A 17,521-nucleotide genomic window follows, 5' to 3' on the forward strand; every position below is an offset into this window, starting at 1 on the left:
TGCAGGACACTTCCACTTTCACTTGTTGTAGGGCAAAGAAACTGACCTCCACCTCACTACCACCTCCTTTCAGGTATTTTTAGATATCTGTAAGGTTCCCCCTGAACCTCCTTTTCTCGAGGCTAAATAACCCCTGTTCCCTCAGCCACTCCTCATGAGACTTGTGCTCCAGACCCTTCATGAGCTTCGTTGTTCTTCTCTGGACCTGCTTCAGCACCTCAATGTCTTTCTTGTAGTGAGGGGCCCAGAACTGAACGCAGTGTTCAAGGTGCCCAGTACAGAGGGATGGTCACTGCCCTGGCCCTGCTGGCCACACTATTGCTGATACAGGCCAGGATGCTGTTGCACTTCTTGGCTGCCTGGCTCATGTTCAGCTCCATTAACCAGCACCTGCAGGTCCTTTTCCAGCTGCTCTTCCCCAAGCCTGTAGCATTGCATGGGGTTGTGGCCCAAATGTAGGACCTGGGCCTGAACCTCGTTGAACCTCACACAAAAATGGCCCCAGTCCATCAATCCAGCCTGTCCAGATCCCTCTGCAGAGCCTTCCTACCCTCCAGCAGATCAACACTCCTGCCTAACTTTGTGTCATCTACAGACTTATTGAAGGCACACTCAATCCCCTCATCTAGATCACTGGTAGATATATCAAACAGAACTGAGCAGTACTGACCCCTGGGGAACACCACTTGTGACTGGCCACCAACTGGATCTAACTCCATCCACCACCACTTTTTGGGGCCAGCTGTCTAGTCAGGTTTTTACCCAGCAAACAGTACACCTCTCCAAGCCATGAGCAGCCAGTTTCTCCAGGAGAATGCTGTGGGAAATGGTGTCAAAGGCTTAGTTGAAGTCCAGGTAGACAACATCCACAGACTTTCTCTCATCCACTAAGAAAAGAAGGAATCTTGTAAGCCTTATCTTCCTAAATTTTTATGTTCTTTATAATGGTTTGTGATGAAATATAGAAATAAGTGTTCAGTGCAAGGGCTAGTTCTGAGACTAGTATTCTGTAGTGGGACCAGCCTTACTTATGTGATGCTTTAAAAAACAAACTTTAACTTACACCACACATAAGAGCGCAGCACTTTCTCTGTGTGGGATGGTTGTTGCAGCTTTAAAATTAGAGTTTTAATGGCCAAATAAGCAAAATTTGGCCTCTCCCAATACAGTTTATAAATTCAATGTGTAAGGGAAATCAAGATTGAAAAAAGCCACCTCCCCCTGAAATAATGCCTTGTTTTCTCCATGGAAAATTCTTATTAAAACCAATGACATTTACAAATTGTGGTTTTTATCTTGGTGGTTTTTTTTTTTTAATTATTATTATTTTCTTTTGTTTTTTCAGCCTGTAAGACTATGCAAGTAACTAAGCCAGTCACATTAAATACTTATGTTTTGGCACAAACTTGAGAGGGGATTTATTGGAGAGCACAGAGGGGTTTAAAAATAGGACTAGGCTGTAGCTAGGCCAAGAATGTAGTATAGAATTCTAGGTTCTAACATAGGTTTCTTTTTATATAAATGAGTTTAATTAACAAATATTCACATTTCAGAGCTGAAGAAAGACCAGTTAAGAAAAGAAAAATGCAAAGCTGCAGTTTCCAAAAGAAGAAGCTAAAATTAATGGAGGCCATGTTGGAAGAACAGAAGAAGTTGAGTAGAGCTATGGAAGAAACCTGTAGAGAAGTGCGCAGGATTCTGGATCAGCAAAACATCATTCAAGTTCAAAGCTTACAGTTACAGGAGAGAATGATGAATCTACTGGAAAAAATGATCTCCAAATCTAATGTGTAGTTTGCTTTGTGAATGCCTCTGAGATTACTATTGATATAATAGATATCCCCTTACTGCACACCGTATGTGTGTCTGTTGCCCTATTCCCAGATTTTTCCATGGAAATCAAAACCCTAGTGTAATCTTAGTTAAGCAGAGAGAACAGATAATGCAGAATGAGAGCTATCCAGTATGATAAAATTAGTGCAATATATGCATAAGTTGAATTATTTTTATACAGAAAGGTTAAGGGATGAATAGCTCTGGGAACTTCAGTACTATTTATGCCTAGGTCAGGTACTGTTATACAGACAGTGGTGCTGTACATTGCTTCACATCAAGGACTATAGTTTGACCTGTTGTAGAACAAAATAGTGCATTTCTAAACATGGTGATTGCATCTTGACTTTGCTGATGATTAAACCCAATTTTGAAACATACATTGTACAAGTGACCTATGGCTCTTGTGAAGAGCTAGTTGGGACCATGAGATACATAATTTTAAACTGCCTGCCTGATATTAATAGTACTCTAAAGTATTAGGTTAAAAATAGTCTATTCAAATACACTTTTGATATAAAAAGAAACCCCTCAAACCACCTAACTATATACTGAATACTAAAATGTATAGAAGATACTTGAAATTGCTTTTGATATTAAATGTTTAATTTTTTTTTCATTATTAACTGGAATCTGTTGACTTAAAGAACAACCAGCAATGAAAATTCTCATTTATTCTCTATCACAAAAGAAAACTATTGTACTGTGTGTATATACATATATATATATAATCTATCAAATGAAATAAAGAAAAAAGAAGAAACTTATTTATTATTGCTGGGCAGATATGCTTTGGGACAGTGAAAAATACTGGGAGAGGTAACCATAGTCAAAGGCTTTTAATTCTTATTTGCAGTGTAAATATCTCCTATACTGATGCCCAAAATGTAGAGACGGAAGTAAAGAAGAACATTCAACACCCCTGCAGTGGCATTTGCTGTGGCACAGCTTTGGTGTGCAATTAGATGTTCTAAGGTGTGGTCTGCAAAGCAGATCAACATTGATACACCACAAGAGGGAGCCGGAGGCATAAAGGATTGTATTTAAATTGTTGAAGTCCCAGCAAGTATTCAGCTCTTTAATGAAATATGACATTGAAATAACCTTTAATATAAATTCAGAAATTCGTTGGCTGAATTTTCTATATACCATTTATTTTTGCGTCCTTCTTGAAAATCGTATTTCTGCTGCTTTCACTGTATTTCAAGACTGAAGTTCAGATCCAGGTCTAGAAAGTGTACAATTAATGTTAGCACTAGGAGCTCAGGCCATTTTGCATTCTCACTGTTAAATAATAACCACTCTTGAAACTTGTTTTTGAAGGTGTTTGCATTTTGCTATATAATTTAATGCACTGGTGCCTAAGCGAATGTTAGCTAAACTAGTTTAAACCCCAGATCCAACCAATTTGTAATTATGGTTGGTGAACAGGATAAAGGTTATACTCACCAAGCAAATTAATAATATGTGGAAATATTTCTTAGAAGATCCTGCAGGTATGAAGATTAAGAATGATTAAGGATGTAAATGTGGTCCAGTTCCTACAGTTTAATTCATGATAACAGGATAATGCAAATGTAGAAGACTGAACCTGCAGAAAAATGGTGGCTGCTGAAGGAAAAGCTTTTAAGTAACTTTCCTTCACTCCATCTTTACTCTGGTGATTGGGTGACTGGGAAAAAGGCAATTGTCTGGTGTGATTCTGCAAAGGTAGGGTCATAGCTGACACTTAGCAAAAGTGAAGTTCCAAATACTTTTTTTGTATGGAAACTGAATGTCATATCTGAAAGAGAATCATGAAATTATATCTCTCTCTGCAGAACTACTCTTAAAAGCAGGACTATTCCTAATGTCATATGGGTGACTAGAACACTTGCCAGAGCACTGTCATACGGGCATATAAGAGAGAGGGCATATATGTTGTGTGCTTTGTCATAGTTTGATACATTCCAGATGTCGATCTATTGGGTAGGCTGATATATCCATGTCACAGTGTTCCTGACACTTCAATTTGTTTACAGTAAGATATAAAGAAACTCTTCCCTAACTCCATGGGAATTAAAAATATTTACTGATATTATCTACTTGAATCTTATAGCAATTAAATCCGATTAATAAGCAATAACAATGGCAGCAGATTTGAACCTTGCACCTTAGAGTAGATAGCCATTCTCCTTGCATGCTATGAGAATTATAATTCTGGTGCTGTAGAAATACAGGAATGAAGGAAATCCACTGATTCCTTCCCTGCTAGCACAAGCAACGATATCATATAATCCTTTTGTAAATCTGTGGACCTGTACCTTAAAATGAATTACATGTTTTGTTCCAAGAATTATATGAAGAGCTGCATTACAGCTGGGTGAGCTGCAATTTAGCAGATTGCTTCAAGGATTATTCTGGTCAATGTATACTAATTTATTCTTGCATGAACACTGTGATTTTGCTGCTTTCTGTAGTGTTTACTCTTGAGAACCACAGGTCGAGTCCCATGCAGCCCTTCCTCAGAAGAATAACACTCTTTTGTAAGGTAGGGATTATTCTGATGACTGTTTTGCTGATTTTACTCTTTGAGTTCATCCTTTTTAAAGGTGAATGATTGAGATGATATATAGCATTCTAGATGAGACTTTGAACATTGTCTTACATAACTGCATTAAAGGAAGTAGTGTTTTCTGGAGGTTGTGAGATTCTGTTTCTCTATAAAACATCAATTTTGTAGTAGTTAAATTTAGGAGTTTAAAACCTCATCTCTTTAACAAAAGGCTTTATTTCCATCCTTCTGAGTTATCTGTTTTCTAGTCCTGTTTTTATCCAGAGAGTGAGCACAGCACTGCTTTAGGCAAATAGAACTAGTTTCATATATGACAGGATTTTTCTAAGACTTCTTCTGGCAACAGTTTGAAAATTCCCTCCCTACCCATAGTTTCTTTTTTTTGCTGCTGTTTTGTTAGTTTTAGTAAAGACTAAGCATTGAATTGAATAAATAGTTTGAATGATTTTCCTGTGTGTTTGGAGGTTTTGGGTATTTTTTGTTATATTGTTTTATAAGTTAGGCAGAGATTTCTCATCTATCTGGGACTGTTAGCTGCAGGTAAAGATAACTTAAATGTCTGAAATATTCTGACTAATTATAACTTGAAAGACCTGCCTAGAATTAAAACACTTGGTACAGTTCCTAGTTTGGCAAAACTGAGACACTGCTGCTGTGTTTATATGTGTAGGGAGTTTAGAGTGTAATAAGTATTCAAGCAGAGCACATCAGGGGTTACTGAAGTTTATCACTGTAACTATGACATTAAAGGAACTCCCTCGTGCCTTCTCAAAGTGTGATCAACAAATAAACTGTTGCATAGGAAAATAAATTCTTTATTTTCAGGGTAGTAACGGGGTCAGCACAGCACGATATCACTTTCACTAAATGGAGCTCCTGTATTACATAAACACACACAGATGGTGCAAATGGAAAAAAATAAATAGGGGAGGAAATGCACTGCCTGGGGGAAGGTGACTTTGTGAGTGATGTAAAAATAGAATAAAAAAGAACCTGAGGAGGCAGATGAGAAAACGAGACATTGCGAAACATGCGAGCAATTGAGAGTAGGATTGTGATAAAAGGAAAGATAGGAAAAAATATGTTGGGCAAAGGGGCAAAGTAAATGCCTCCACAAAAAAGCTGGTAATAACAGGGATGAGAAGAAACATGACATTTTAGAAGGAAAAGTGAAAATGGAAGGAAAAACGTGAAGGGGAAAAGTTCCATTACGAAGAGCTAACACTAGTGAAATTCTGTGTATTTTGAACAGATAACTCCAAAAGATAGCTTAGACAAGTTATAAGTAGGATACAATGAAGAGTGACCCCACCAGAGAAAAATAAGCCTCTGGACAAATACTTGGAAGCAAAAATATTTTTCAGAAACTCACAAAGAGCAGTTAAGTAATTTTTATAAAGATCCCATTATAATTAAACTGTGTTTTTTTCATGTTGGTATTAACAATCTGCTGCTTCAAATAGTTTGTGACTTTTATTCCTTGAATTCAAATGGGAGAAGCATTTTAAGATTTCATTTTATTTCAGGCCCTGCCAAGGTTAACAGTTATCCACAAAACCAGGCCATAATTTATGGACATGGAATGTCTTTTATGATGTTCTCCGTAAATGGCTATCTCTCTTGGAAAGTACAAAATCAGCAGAAAAACACATGTCCAGAATTCCTAACTTATTTTTCCAGATTTAATCTGCCCAATTCAGCAGAGGCAAGAAGAGTTTATAACTCTGTAGCATTACCCTAAATTGGCAGCCTGGTTCTGTGAACAGTCTCTTGTATTACAGTAAATGGGACTACTCAAATGAATAAATTTATTGAACTCAGTATGTATATGTTTGCAGGATCAGTTCCTATGCTGATAACGTAATGTGAAAGGCAAATTTGAAAAAGAAATTTAGGAACATTTGGTGGTGTTATGCAGCAAGTAAATACTAACCATCTGGTCTCTAGATTGCTAATCTATTTCCCCTGATTTTTATGGGTAGCATACTTCCTGTGTGTGCAAGCTTGAGACTACATCGTTAAACTTTTGTGTTGATCTTTTTTTTTAGTGTTTTAACAGAAATATTTAACTTACTTTGCCATTTTGGAGAGGGGGAGAATTTTGTTCTTATGCATAAATTTTCTTGATGGAAATTCTTCATTCTCCTACATGTTATTTTAAGATGTTTTATATAAGGACGAATAATTTCAAGTATGTTCTTTGAAAAAGAGACCAGACATCCATAGTAAGTTATATAGAGTTGACTAATTACTACAGCTAAGATCTCAGTTTGATCCTGGTTGGAAGTTATGTCATAGAACCATAGAACACCAGGTTGGAAGGGACCTCAAGGATCATCTGCTCCAACCTTTCTTGGCAAAAGGACAGTCTAGGCAAGGTGGCCCAGCAACCTGTCCAGCTGAATCTTAGAAGTGTTGAACGTTAGAGAATCCACTACTCACTGGGGGGATTATTCCAATCACTGATGTTCTCATTGTGAAAAATTTTCCTGTTGTGTCCAACAGGGATCTCCTTGGGAGTAACTTGTGCCCGTCACCCCTCTTCGTTTCAATTTGATTCCTTATAAAAAGGCAGTCTCCATCTTTGTAGCTATCCTTTAAATGGTGTTAAGGAACATGGTGTTAAAGTCTCCCGAGCCTTCTTTTCTCAAAGCCAAACAAACCCAGTTCTCTCAAACTTTCCTTAGGCGGCTTTCCAGTCCTTTAATCATCTTTGTGGCCCTTCCCTGGGGCCTGAGCTCTCTCCAGCCTGTCCACATCGATTTTGTTTAGTGAGCACCAAAAATGAACACAGTATTCCAGGCCTGACAAGTGCTAAGTAGACTGGGACAATGACATCTTTCTCTCTGTTGGTGATGCCCTTGTTGCTGCAACCCAGCATTCTCTTGGCTGTTTGCTGTTGCTGCTCACTCATATTGAGCCTGTTGTCCACTGGGACCCCATGGTCCCTTTCCACAGTTCTGCTCCCGAGCTGAGTAGATCCCAGCCTGTGCTGCACTCCTGGATTATGTTTTCCCAAGCACAAGACCTTATGCTTATCCTTGTTGAACTCTGTAAGGTACTTGTTAGCCCACTCTTCCAGCTGTACCATGTCATCCTGCAGGGTGGCTCTCCCTTCCTAAATATCCACTTCCCCACTGAGTTTGGTATCATCAGCAAGTTTTACCATGGTACACTTGATCATCTGGGTCACTTACAAGGACATTCAACAGCATTGGGCCCTGTCAATCCCTGGCAAACCCCATTTGTGACAGGTTGCCAGCTGGAAAAGGACCCATTTACCACCACCCTCTGGGCGCAGCTGGTCAGACAGTTCCCCACCCACTGTACAGACCACTTGTCAAGACCATAGCACATCAGTTTCTTGAGGAGGGGGCTGTGGGAAACCATATCCAAGTAGAAAATGTCCTCTGCTAGCCCTCCATCAACGAAGCAGGTTACTTTGTCAATCAAGTTTGTCAAGCACGATTCGCTCCTGGTGAATCCGTGCTGGCTTTTCCTAATCATGTGAGTTATTTGATTTGTGATAGCCGCCAGGAGGATTACTTCCATAACCTTCCCAGAGTCTAAGATAAGACGGATAGGCCTTAATTTCCTGGATCCTCATTTAAGCCCTTCTTGTAGATGGGGGCGACATAAGCCTTCTTCCAGTCTTCTGAGACATCCCCATGATGTCTCAAACATAGAGAGCACCTTGCAACACTGTCAGCCAGCTCTCTTACCTTCAAGTGGAAAACTTCAGGGCCCATCGATTTATAGGAGCCACGCTCCTGTACTAGTTCATGTACCAACTATTCCTCCACTGACAGTGGGTTTGTATTTGCATCAACCTGGACTTTTGTTCACAGTGCCTGGGACTCAACAGTGCTGGTGGAGGCAGAGGTGAAGAAACTGTTGAGAGCCTCTGCCTTTTCAGTGTTGTGGGGACTAATTCACCTCTCATGTTTAACAGTAGACCAATGCTTTATTTCTGCTTGTTGACATATGGAGAACTCTTTCTTGTAGTTTTTGACATCTCTGGCCAATTTCAATTTGAGCTGAGCTTTTGCTTTTCTAACTGCATCTCTGTGCACCCTGGCAATGTCCTTGCAGTTCTCAGTGGGTGTTTGTCCGCTCTTCTATCTCTGGACACTCGTCTTGGCTTTGAGAAGACTCAGGAGCTCACACTTAAGCCAAGGGGATCTCTTGCCTGCCTATGTCCCTTGTCTTTAAAGGGGATGAACTGCTTTTGTAATTCCAGGAGAATGTTACTTGAAAAACTGTGACTGTTTTCTAACTCCTTTACCCTCTATGGAAGCTTCACATGGAATCTCCCCCAACCCCAAACTGAAGTTTGCTCTTCTAAAATCCAAAGCCTTTGTCTCAGTAGTAGCCTTCAGCATGCTCAGCAGGAAACTCCACAATATTGCAATCACTGCAGCCAAGGCTATCACTGAGATATCACAAAGCAGGTTTTCTTGGTTTGTGAGAAGCAGGTCCAGCAGTGCCTCATTCCTGGTTGGCACATCTAATATTTGTATGAGGAAGCAGTCCTCTACACATTCCAGGAGCTTGATGGATGATATGTGAGTTGCTGTGTTGTTCTTCCAACAAATGTCTGGGTAGCTGAAGTCACCCATCAGAACCATGTCTGTAAAATATTTTCAATGTGGTGAAGGGTGTTGCTTGTATTCCAAATCTCTTGTCAGTTAAAATATTTCTTTAAAGAAAGTAGCTCATCTAAAAGTGTCTTTCAAAGTAGCTGCCTTTAGTCATCTGAAAATGAATCCTTTTATAAGTCTGCTTTCTTAAACTGTGTTTCCTCCATCATGTTCTAAGAATTTGGCAAATAACTCCTAAAATGTTTAAGATGTTAAACCATACATATCTGAATTTGGATTTGTAAATGTGCTGGTAACATTTTCAATGCAAGTCTAACTTCCTGACTGTAAATTGTTATCTTATGGGTAAGTTCTGGATTGCTACACATTGCAAGAAAAAAATGAATTGGTGCATACTACTAAAGGTATAAAATATGCTACATACTTAAATGTTGAGAAGTACTTATCACAGCTTGAGGAAGTCTTGTTTCGCTGAGGGAAGGGATAGGACTATCAATTTTCTATGAACTGCAAAGTAAACATATTTAGAAAATTAATTAAAACTACTTTAAAAACTCTCCACAATCCTCATCCTTCCCCCTACAGATTTAACTATAATTTATCTTTAATTCATTATAATTAGATCCAATGCAGTCTCCTTTATGGATGCATAAAACCTTGCTCACATGAACTTGTGTGATGTTAACTATAACACTGTATTTTCTTTGAACTTATACGAATAAGATCTCATATTCTTCTTTTACAGTTAGCTTAACTTGGCACTTCACTAGATGAAGATGAAATGCACCACTGTTAAATCTTTCACAAAAATAAACCTGTCCACATAGGGTTTAAATCTACATCTTGTTTGTATCAAGAAGAGTTTTTATGCTCATAATCATGATGATTTTTGACCAGAATGAACAGGTATCTTCTAATCTTAAAAGCCATTCAGAATCCAGTTATGAGGTAGAGGAAGATGAAGTCAGCCTCAGATTCAGAAAATCAGAAATCAGATTTGAGAGCCAGGGGAATCCTATCATTCTGCTTTATTAGGCATGGAAGCCGTTAGCACCAAAAATGCCTCTTCCAAGGTGGACCCAAGTATTGCTGCAGACCTGTCATGCCTTTTCAGCTGAGTTTCAGGAGAAGAGGTTACCACAAGCAATGCAGTGCCTCTCTAGCAGGGATCCTGAAGACAGTCTGAACTTGGTCCAAAAGGACCCTCTGTTTTCTTCAAAGTTTGGAGATAGATAAAAAGCTTGGATGAAAATGGGACTTGGATTTGACTTGTCACATCCCAAATGGAGAGAGGTAAAATGCATTCTCTGATACCAGAGTTTACTGGGAGTAGCGAATCCCTCCACCTCTATTTAATGCTTCATATTTTTTCCTGGAGCCAGGGTCCTTTACCAGGGGACTTACGTTAAAATGAGTATGCAAAGTCACCTTCTCTGTTGCTTATCATGTGTGAACTTGGAGAGCTCTTAGTGTGTTTTTCCTAAGGGTTAGGAATATGAGTGGCACTTTTGTACTGACACTTGCACGTCAGCATTTAGGAAATACGCTTAGCAATGAACTTAGCCATCAGAGTCCAGATATGTCACCCTTGTATGGTGTTTGAATGTCACAGCCATGCTGAAAGTGGCTTTAAAGATGAAAAAAGGGGAGACAGGGGCAGAGCACTGGGATATATCACTCATGATCCTAATTCTGCTTGCTGTTTAGATGCAAGGATAGAGCTTGCTTGCCCTGTGAGGAGCTATTGCTGAATATGACGATAATGGCTTTTTTTTGGCATTTCCTTAGAGCCACAAGGAACAACTGCCTTTTCCTTACAGCACAAAAAATACACAGCACTTCTTTAGTACATGTAGCTGCTAAATAACACACATTTTTAAGCCCAGTGGGACTGAAGACACTCTGCTTAAATGAGTCCAATGTGACAGAAGACACAGCTTAAACAGAGTAGCAAGGCCATGGCAGGTTAATTAGGCAATGTTGAACTATAAGGTTAAAGCTCTAAGGCTTAAAGAGAAAGAAAACCAAATCACAAAACCAACAAACGCTTCAGTAATGTCTCAAACATTCCTTCAGAGCAAAAAAAAACCAACAACCCCAGAAATATAAAAGTCTAGTGTATGTGTTTTAACAATACTGGATGGTGTTTGTGACACAACATGAAATTGAAATTTTAACATCATTCTGGCTCAGCAAGGTATTCTTCAGAAAATTAGGAATTTAGGACATATGCTATTTGCCCATAAGAAATGGTTGGGTAGAGGTTTCTGTGCTTTCACTGACATCACTAGGGCCAAACCTAATTCTTGGGTCTCCAGTTCTTGGCAGCAGTAATTAGGTAAGCTTGAGCACTTGGAGTAGAAGCTGTGGTTATATACATTGTATATATACATATATTTGTATATATACATATATACAGTGCTCATCAGCATTGGAGGTTTAACATGACACCACCTTTAACCATATGTAATCATAGGTAAGGGAAGAAAAATGGAGGTCAAAGAGCAATAGTATTTCCAGGTTTTGCATAAACCAAAATGCTTAATTTGATTTATGTTGCTCAATTTGGGAAAATAAATACAGCATACTGTATTGCAGGGAGATAACTTTTCTGAAGATATGAAAAAATGCATTCACATTGCAGTGCTATGCAAAGGTGCAGTCATGACCATGGCCTAGCTGTGCTTGCTTTCACACTGAGAAAGATGTTCCAGGCTGTTTTATCATATTTAATTAAATAAACAGTAGGTAGGGACACAATTACAAAGCCAAGTAGATGCACAAGATATATAGATAGATCCTTCTAAGTCTAAGCAGGATTTAAGAGGATATGTTCTTTATTGGCCAGTCCAGGTTTAACAAGATCAGTATCTTTGTTCTACTACTTCACAGTTCCTTGTAAAGTTTTCTTTACAACTGTATGCTAGGGTGGGAGACACCATCCTCCAAACCAAAATGCATTTATTCTTCCTTTTCCCACTGCCACAAGTGTCTCCTACTAGGGAGAAGACTATGGTTAAAATAAAGGAAAAGATATTTCTAAAGATCAGATTAACTAGTAAACCAAGGTAGATATTGATGGCTAGCTGCTCATATGCAGTCCTCAGTGTGGAAAACATGATCGTCACTGATCCCTTGGGTTGGATTCTGACAGTTAACTGAAGGAGGATAAGGTTTTGGAATTTAAGAAGTTCTCTAATAAGGATTCTGCTCCCAACCATGTTTTAGCTGACCAACACAAGCTAATGATAATGTATATGACATACCATCTTCCTTGATGTTCAGAACAAAATTAAGCTAGGAAGACTGAAATAAAGCTTGTATATTGAAGAAGCATTTAATGCTGACAATTCTATGCAATTTTATTGTTTTGAACATGTTGATAACATTAAATAAGAAAATTTTCATTTACATGATTATATTTTTGTTTGTCTAAAGTAAAACCTTCTAGGAGCAACCAACACTTTCATTCCTTTAACCAAGGTAATTAAACAATGGCGATTAAAATCACGGACTTTGCATCATGGGGTACATGTTTTGGTCACATATATTACAGTTGCTCATCAGCACTGGAGGTTTAACATGACACCAACTTTAACCATACGTAATTACAGGTAAGGGAAGAAAAATGGAGCTCAAGGAGCTCCACTGTATGCAAATATTTCCAATTTTTGTATACAACAAGTACTTGGACCAAGTTTATTTTCTGACTTCTCATCTAGGGTTTGTGACAGCAATAACCACACTTCATTACAGGATGCATTGTAAACCCCTCCAGATCAAATCTGACGAGCTGTTTTGTGACAGCCACCCTTGGTGTGATTGAGATGTCTGTACACCCAATGTTAAGCTCCTTAGGCTTATAAGCCAAAGCTGTTACAGCCTAAAAGCCATAAATCCTTATCACTTTGTTTCACACTCTTTCTTCCTTTGTCTCCAACAGAGATGAAAACAGTAAGAAAAGTCACAGCTGAGACGTTGCGTGGATTTTTCAGGGACCATTAATCACCTTGCTCAAGAGCATAACATAAAGTCTTAATCACCATTTCCAAAAACACTTAAGAAAAGGACTAAATAAATTAATTAGTGATGAGATGGGTATTTCTGACTGCAAGTGGGCTGTGTGAGCACACCTCTTTCCACGTCCGTCTTCGGTGCTCACTTCTTCCTTGCTGAGCAGTACTCATGTAGGAAATTCTGCTCTACTACAGAAAGCTGCCTGCAAAGACAAATTACATACTTCTATGCTATTACAAAAGTCCAATCAACTCTGTTGTCTATCACAAATAGAAGAGCTTTAGTATCTGTGAAAGAGGTAATCTGACACTGCCATGGAGTAATTATTTTATAGTTACAAGATGCTGATGCCACTTAGCATGAAAACAAACTAAGGCATTTCTTTCTGTTAACTTCATGAAGACTCAAAGGGAGACCTGCAGATACCTCTGTGGAATAGTTACAATATCACTTAACTACTTGTCACTTTGAAAGGTTTTCTTCTGTTACAGTTGTATACAAGGTCAGGATGTTAGAAATACCTCATTGACCGATCTTACCTCCTTGTAGGCAGGGAGGTAGTGCAAGCCAATCCTAGATCTGGTGGGGTAGCACAAGCAACAGAAACAGTGGCAAATGACATACAGCCTTAGCAGCCTCATGTAGAAATAATTAGACTGTTAAGTGATGACAACCCAAAACACCACCATTTGTTTGTGCAATGCAATTCTTGTCCCTGCAACTTCCTCCCAGTCAAAGGGATAAAGAAGTGTTGCTTCTTTGGGCAAATCTAGATCTCTGCAGTATTTGTTTAAATTACAGCATCACACCTGGAAGGATCAATCATGTGAGGCTTAAAATCAAACAGTCAATTTTCTTCTTTATTCATTTTGAATTTTAGCCTCTCTAAAGGATCACTAACTACCTTTATAGGGCCCAGTGTGGCTGCATAAGTTAGGAGGTCTACCACCTTGCAATTTTACATTCATCTGCCAAGATGTCTTCTGTGAAGATGAGGAAAAGATAGCACTTTTTTTTTAATTTGATTATTTTCCCCTTCAGAAGCTTTTTCTATAAAACCTAGTAAGACAGATAACAAAACTGGGATCTAAAATGATCTGCAATGTTTCATGTTGGTAGAAATCTCCTTGGGATGGACTGACAAAAACAGCAGAATAAGAAGGCAGAGGTTAGAGTAAAAGAGCAGGATCCTCTATTTCTCCAAAGAGCTTTTCCTCTTGGCCTGTGTTTTCATTTTGCCTGAAGACTCCAGTATACTGTGTTTCAGAAAGGGGGAGGAGATACTAAGAAACAATTGCCTTGACTGGATAAAAATCAGACAACTTACTGAACTCAAACCATCAAGCCACAGTTTTGCAGTTTAAAAGTTACCTTACAGGTATAACAGCAACAGTGAGTTGTAGGATAAATATCTTACTCTGGAGACTAAAAAAACCCCAAACCAAAACAAACCCAAAGCCAAACCAGACGGAAAAGGCAAGTGCATACTCCTTCACATACTGACTGGTAGGCTCAGTTCTATTTCAGGTTTCCAGTGCACAGACACTTAAATGAGGAAAACCCCCACTTATAAAGGAGTACTACAAGTCCTTGCAAACAATTGAAGATTGCAATTTTCAGCAAAGATAATGATTTTTTTTTTTTTTTTCAGGTTCTGTAGGAAAGCCAAAGAGGTTTTTGTTCCCTTTTTCTGGACACTATTCCTCACAAATCTCCTAACTGATGTTCACTTTATGTGTACTATCTTCCCTTCTTTCTATTTGTTCTATTTAAAATAAGGTTTTCTAGTATTTCCCTTTAGAAATAGAGCTGTTCCCAGTGTACTTTGAGAACTTGGCGCTTGTGCTCTGCTCTATATAGGTGGTAAAACTTCCCCTTTACACATACTCTTGCCCTTTGGACACTCAATTACTACGAAACGCCTCACCTACCCCCTCACCCTCACGGGATTGTTGAACCTAGTGCCACCCTGCGCCCTCCCACTTCTACCTTTACCTTGTAAGCTCTGTCTCACTTTCTTCCCGGCCTTCAAAGGCACGGCATACCTGTTTGGTGCACTTCTGAACGCCTCCCGGCCCATCCTCCCTGACCAACCTGCCCTGTCTCCTCAGCGTCGCCACAGAACTGCGGGTTATTCTAACCGCTCTCTCCCCTAAGACCTAACGCCACCGTGCTGTTGAGGTGAGTACTGGCTCCACCTCGTTCTCCCAGCTCCAACAAAACCGAGCAAGCTCTCGCTGATGAGTGATATTGACCATTTAATCCCTCCCTTCATCCCGGTTTCGACCGCTCCTCACGCCCCCCCAGCCCCATTCGAAAGGGCGCCGGCAACACGCGCTTGCGCACTGCCTCCACTCGGCGCGAAGCGGAGAGGCGGAGCGCCCGCTGCCCACCGCGCCCCGCCGAGGAGGCTCGGGGTAGACGGAGGAACTACGAGTCCCGGCATCCCACGCGAGGCCGCTCCCCACGGCCGCAGTGAGCGCGGCGCTCGCAGAGCACGCCGGGAGTTGTAGTTCTTTAGAGCTGGGTATTGTCTCTCCCCTTTCTCTGTCCGGGAACCCGACCGCCACCCCTGCCGGGCGAGCGCGGTGACTGACAGCTCCGCGCAGCCAGTGGCCGGAGCGCTCTGCGGCGCAGCCCGACGCCCGTCTCCTCGGTGACCAGGGGAGCTGGTGCCTCAGTGGAGTGGCCGGAGTCCCGGGACACGGAGGTGAGTGGGTCCGGGGCGTGGAACGCCCGCCCGGCTCTCCCTGGCCCCTCGCCGCCGAGCGCCTGGCCTGGGACCCCGCTCGGGGTGTGGCGGGAGGAGGGGGGCAGCCGAGGGGCGGCCTGAGGGGAGCCGGGGGGAGGGGAGCGGAGCTCCGCGGACGGAGCCGGGGGAGGGCAGCGCCCGCGCCGCCCCCTCTGCGCGCCCCTCGGCTGCGGCGCTGCCCGCGACCCCCGACGGCACGACTGGAGCGGGGAGGGGGGGTCTCGGGCACTCCTCGCACCCGTCCTTTTACCGCTTGAGTTTTCAAACCGCCCCTGCGGGCTCAGGTGCCGCCTGTCCCCTCCCCGCAGCTCCACCCTCCCGGGAAGCGGCTGTTAATGCGTAACCCCGCGGACCGTTGCTCGGGATGGCGCTGACCCCGCTCTCCTCGCCCCCCTCCGCGGCCTGCCGCTTCCAGTGCCGGCGGTGCTCCCGCCGCCGCCAGGTGCGAACCCTCCCGGGACGCGGCTACGCCGGTGCCGCCGGAGCCCGCAGCGTAACTCGGAGAGCGGCTGCGCCAGGTGCCCCTCTGCTGGCTCCTCGCTCTCCTGTGAGCGCCGTGGAGTGCGGACCATCCCGAGCCTGTTCCCGAGAGCTTTTATCCCCAACAGACCTCGCGTGTCGCTGCTTCAGCCTGAAATGCTGCCCCTTTTCGCCGTTTTGGAACGTGTTTGCAAGAGAAGATGGGGAAAAACATGCCAAACTACCCAAAACCTTTTCACCACTTCAAATACACTCAGAAAGTTTAATCTGAATTGTAAACACACGACTTTATAGGATAGCTTCAGAAAATTTTGTCTTCAGATGCTTAGTCTAGTCAGACAAAACAGCGAATATCCTCTGTTCTTTACACTTTGTACAAGTGCTTCGGTGTGAGAAGAGTCGTTTTAGCCTCCTGTTACTAATTAAAGTCAGTAGCTTTTGAATGATTGCAGTAGGTACACCTAATTGTTTTCTGGCAGAGCAGTTGCTGCTTATACAGGAAGCATAATGGTATGTTTTGCCAATTGGGAAATGCTGATAAGGTTTTTTAGTAAAATACTGTCCCGCCCAAGTTCTCAAACAACTGGTAGCTGTCTTCAATGGGTTGTGCTGTTACAGTTCTCGTGTAACTTGTCTATAAACGTGTACCACATTTGAATAGTGAGTGGAATTCAAATTTTATAGCTTCGATTGAGCTTTGTAGTGGCATCATTTGCAAAAGTCAGTCCTTAATGGGTGGCACCCATGCTGAAGAGTCTCCTGCGGTACTTTGAGATGTAAGTGAGGAGTGAGGGAACAGTCTTCTCTGTGTGCTTCCACTTTGCACGTTTTATCCTCTTACAGTCTCGCTATTGAAAACCGAAGTGAAGCACACTGACATGGATCCTGTAGTGCTGAGTATCAGCTCATTGTCACAAAATGAACTGGTGGTCACTAACGTGCTCTTTAACTTCGCATGCTCCCTCACTGCCCTCTGTAACTGTTAAGGTTAGAGTCTAACACAGGAGAATGCCTCCTCCTGTGTCTGTTAGTTTTGTTGCTATGAGTTAGTAAGAGCAGAAGCAGGAAACAAACCACCTCTCTCCCTTGAAAGTAAGCAAATAAGTATTATTTTCTATGGAGTATAGGGTTTGAATATGACATGGAATGCTAGCATGGGTATGTAAAAAGACTACATAAAGAAATTCAGTGTTTGTGGGATAAAGTGCTGTTCAGATGTAACCAGTATTTTTTGGTGTTTTATACAAAACGATTGAAATGTTAGAAAGACTCCAGTTTCCTGCC

General features: G+C 41.4%; 3 protein-coding genes across 9 annotated transcripts in view; 2 read left to right on the plus strand and 1 right to left on the minus strand.

Annotated features, from left to right (window-relative positions):
- The window catches only part of MSANTD1 (Myb/SANT DNA binding domain containing 1), a 34,518-nt gene extending 29,824 nt beyond the window's left edge, over positions 1-4,694 (plus strand). For all 3 annotated transcript variants that reach the window (XM_062638728.1, XM_062638727.1, XM_062638729.1), the window contains one exon: positions 1,554-4,694. In XM_062638728.1, coding sequence (XP_062494712.1) covers positions 1,554-1,794 — 241 coding nt within the window. In that variant the 3' untranslated portion in view covers positions 1,795-4,694. The remainder of the gene's footprint in view (positions 1-1,553) is intronic.
- A 10,569-nt stretch (positions 4,695-15,263) lies between these two features.
- Positions 15,264-16,329, minus strand: LOC134174129 (uncharacterized protein C10orf95-like). Its single transcript, XM_062638817.1, has 2 exons — positions 16,133-16,329; positions 15,264-15,957 (listed from the first exon to the last, which is right to left on the minus strand). Exons 1-2 carry the CDS (start codon positions 16,327-16,329, stop codon positions 15,264-15,266), a joined length of 891 nt encoding a protein of 296 aa, XP_062494801.1.
- Positions 15,477-17,521, plus strand: part of RGS12 (regulator of G protein signaling 12) — a 91,633-nt gene continuing 89,588 nt past the window's right edge. The window contains exon 1 of one of the 5 annotated variants that reach the window (XM_062638733.1): positions 15,477-15,715. The gene's annotated coding sequence lies outside the window, so the exon portion shown is untranslated. The remainder of the gene's footprint in view (positions 15,716-17,521) is intronic. The other 4 variants (XM_062638732.1, XM_062638731.1, XM_062638738.1 and 1 more) reach the window with 4 other exon arrangements.

The sequence above is a fragment of the Pezoporus occidentalis genome, unplaced genomic scaffold (assembly GCF_034315485.1).
Source record: "Pezoporus occidentalis ecotype Australia unplaced genomic scaffold, CSIRO_AGI_Poc_V1 ctg58, whole genome shotgun sequence".
Classification (NCBI taxonomy): domain Eukaryota; kingdom Metazoa; phylum Chordata; class Aves; order Psittaciformes; family Psittacidae; genus Pezoporus; species Pezoporus occidentalis.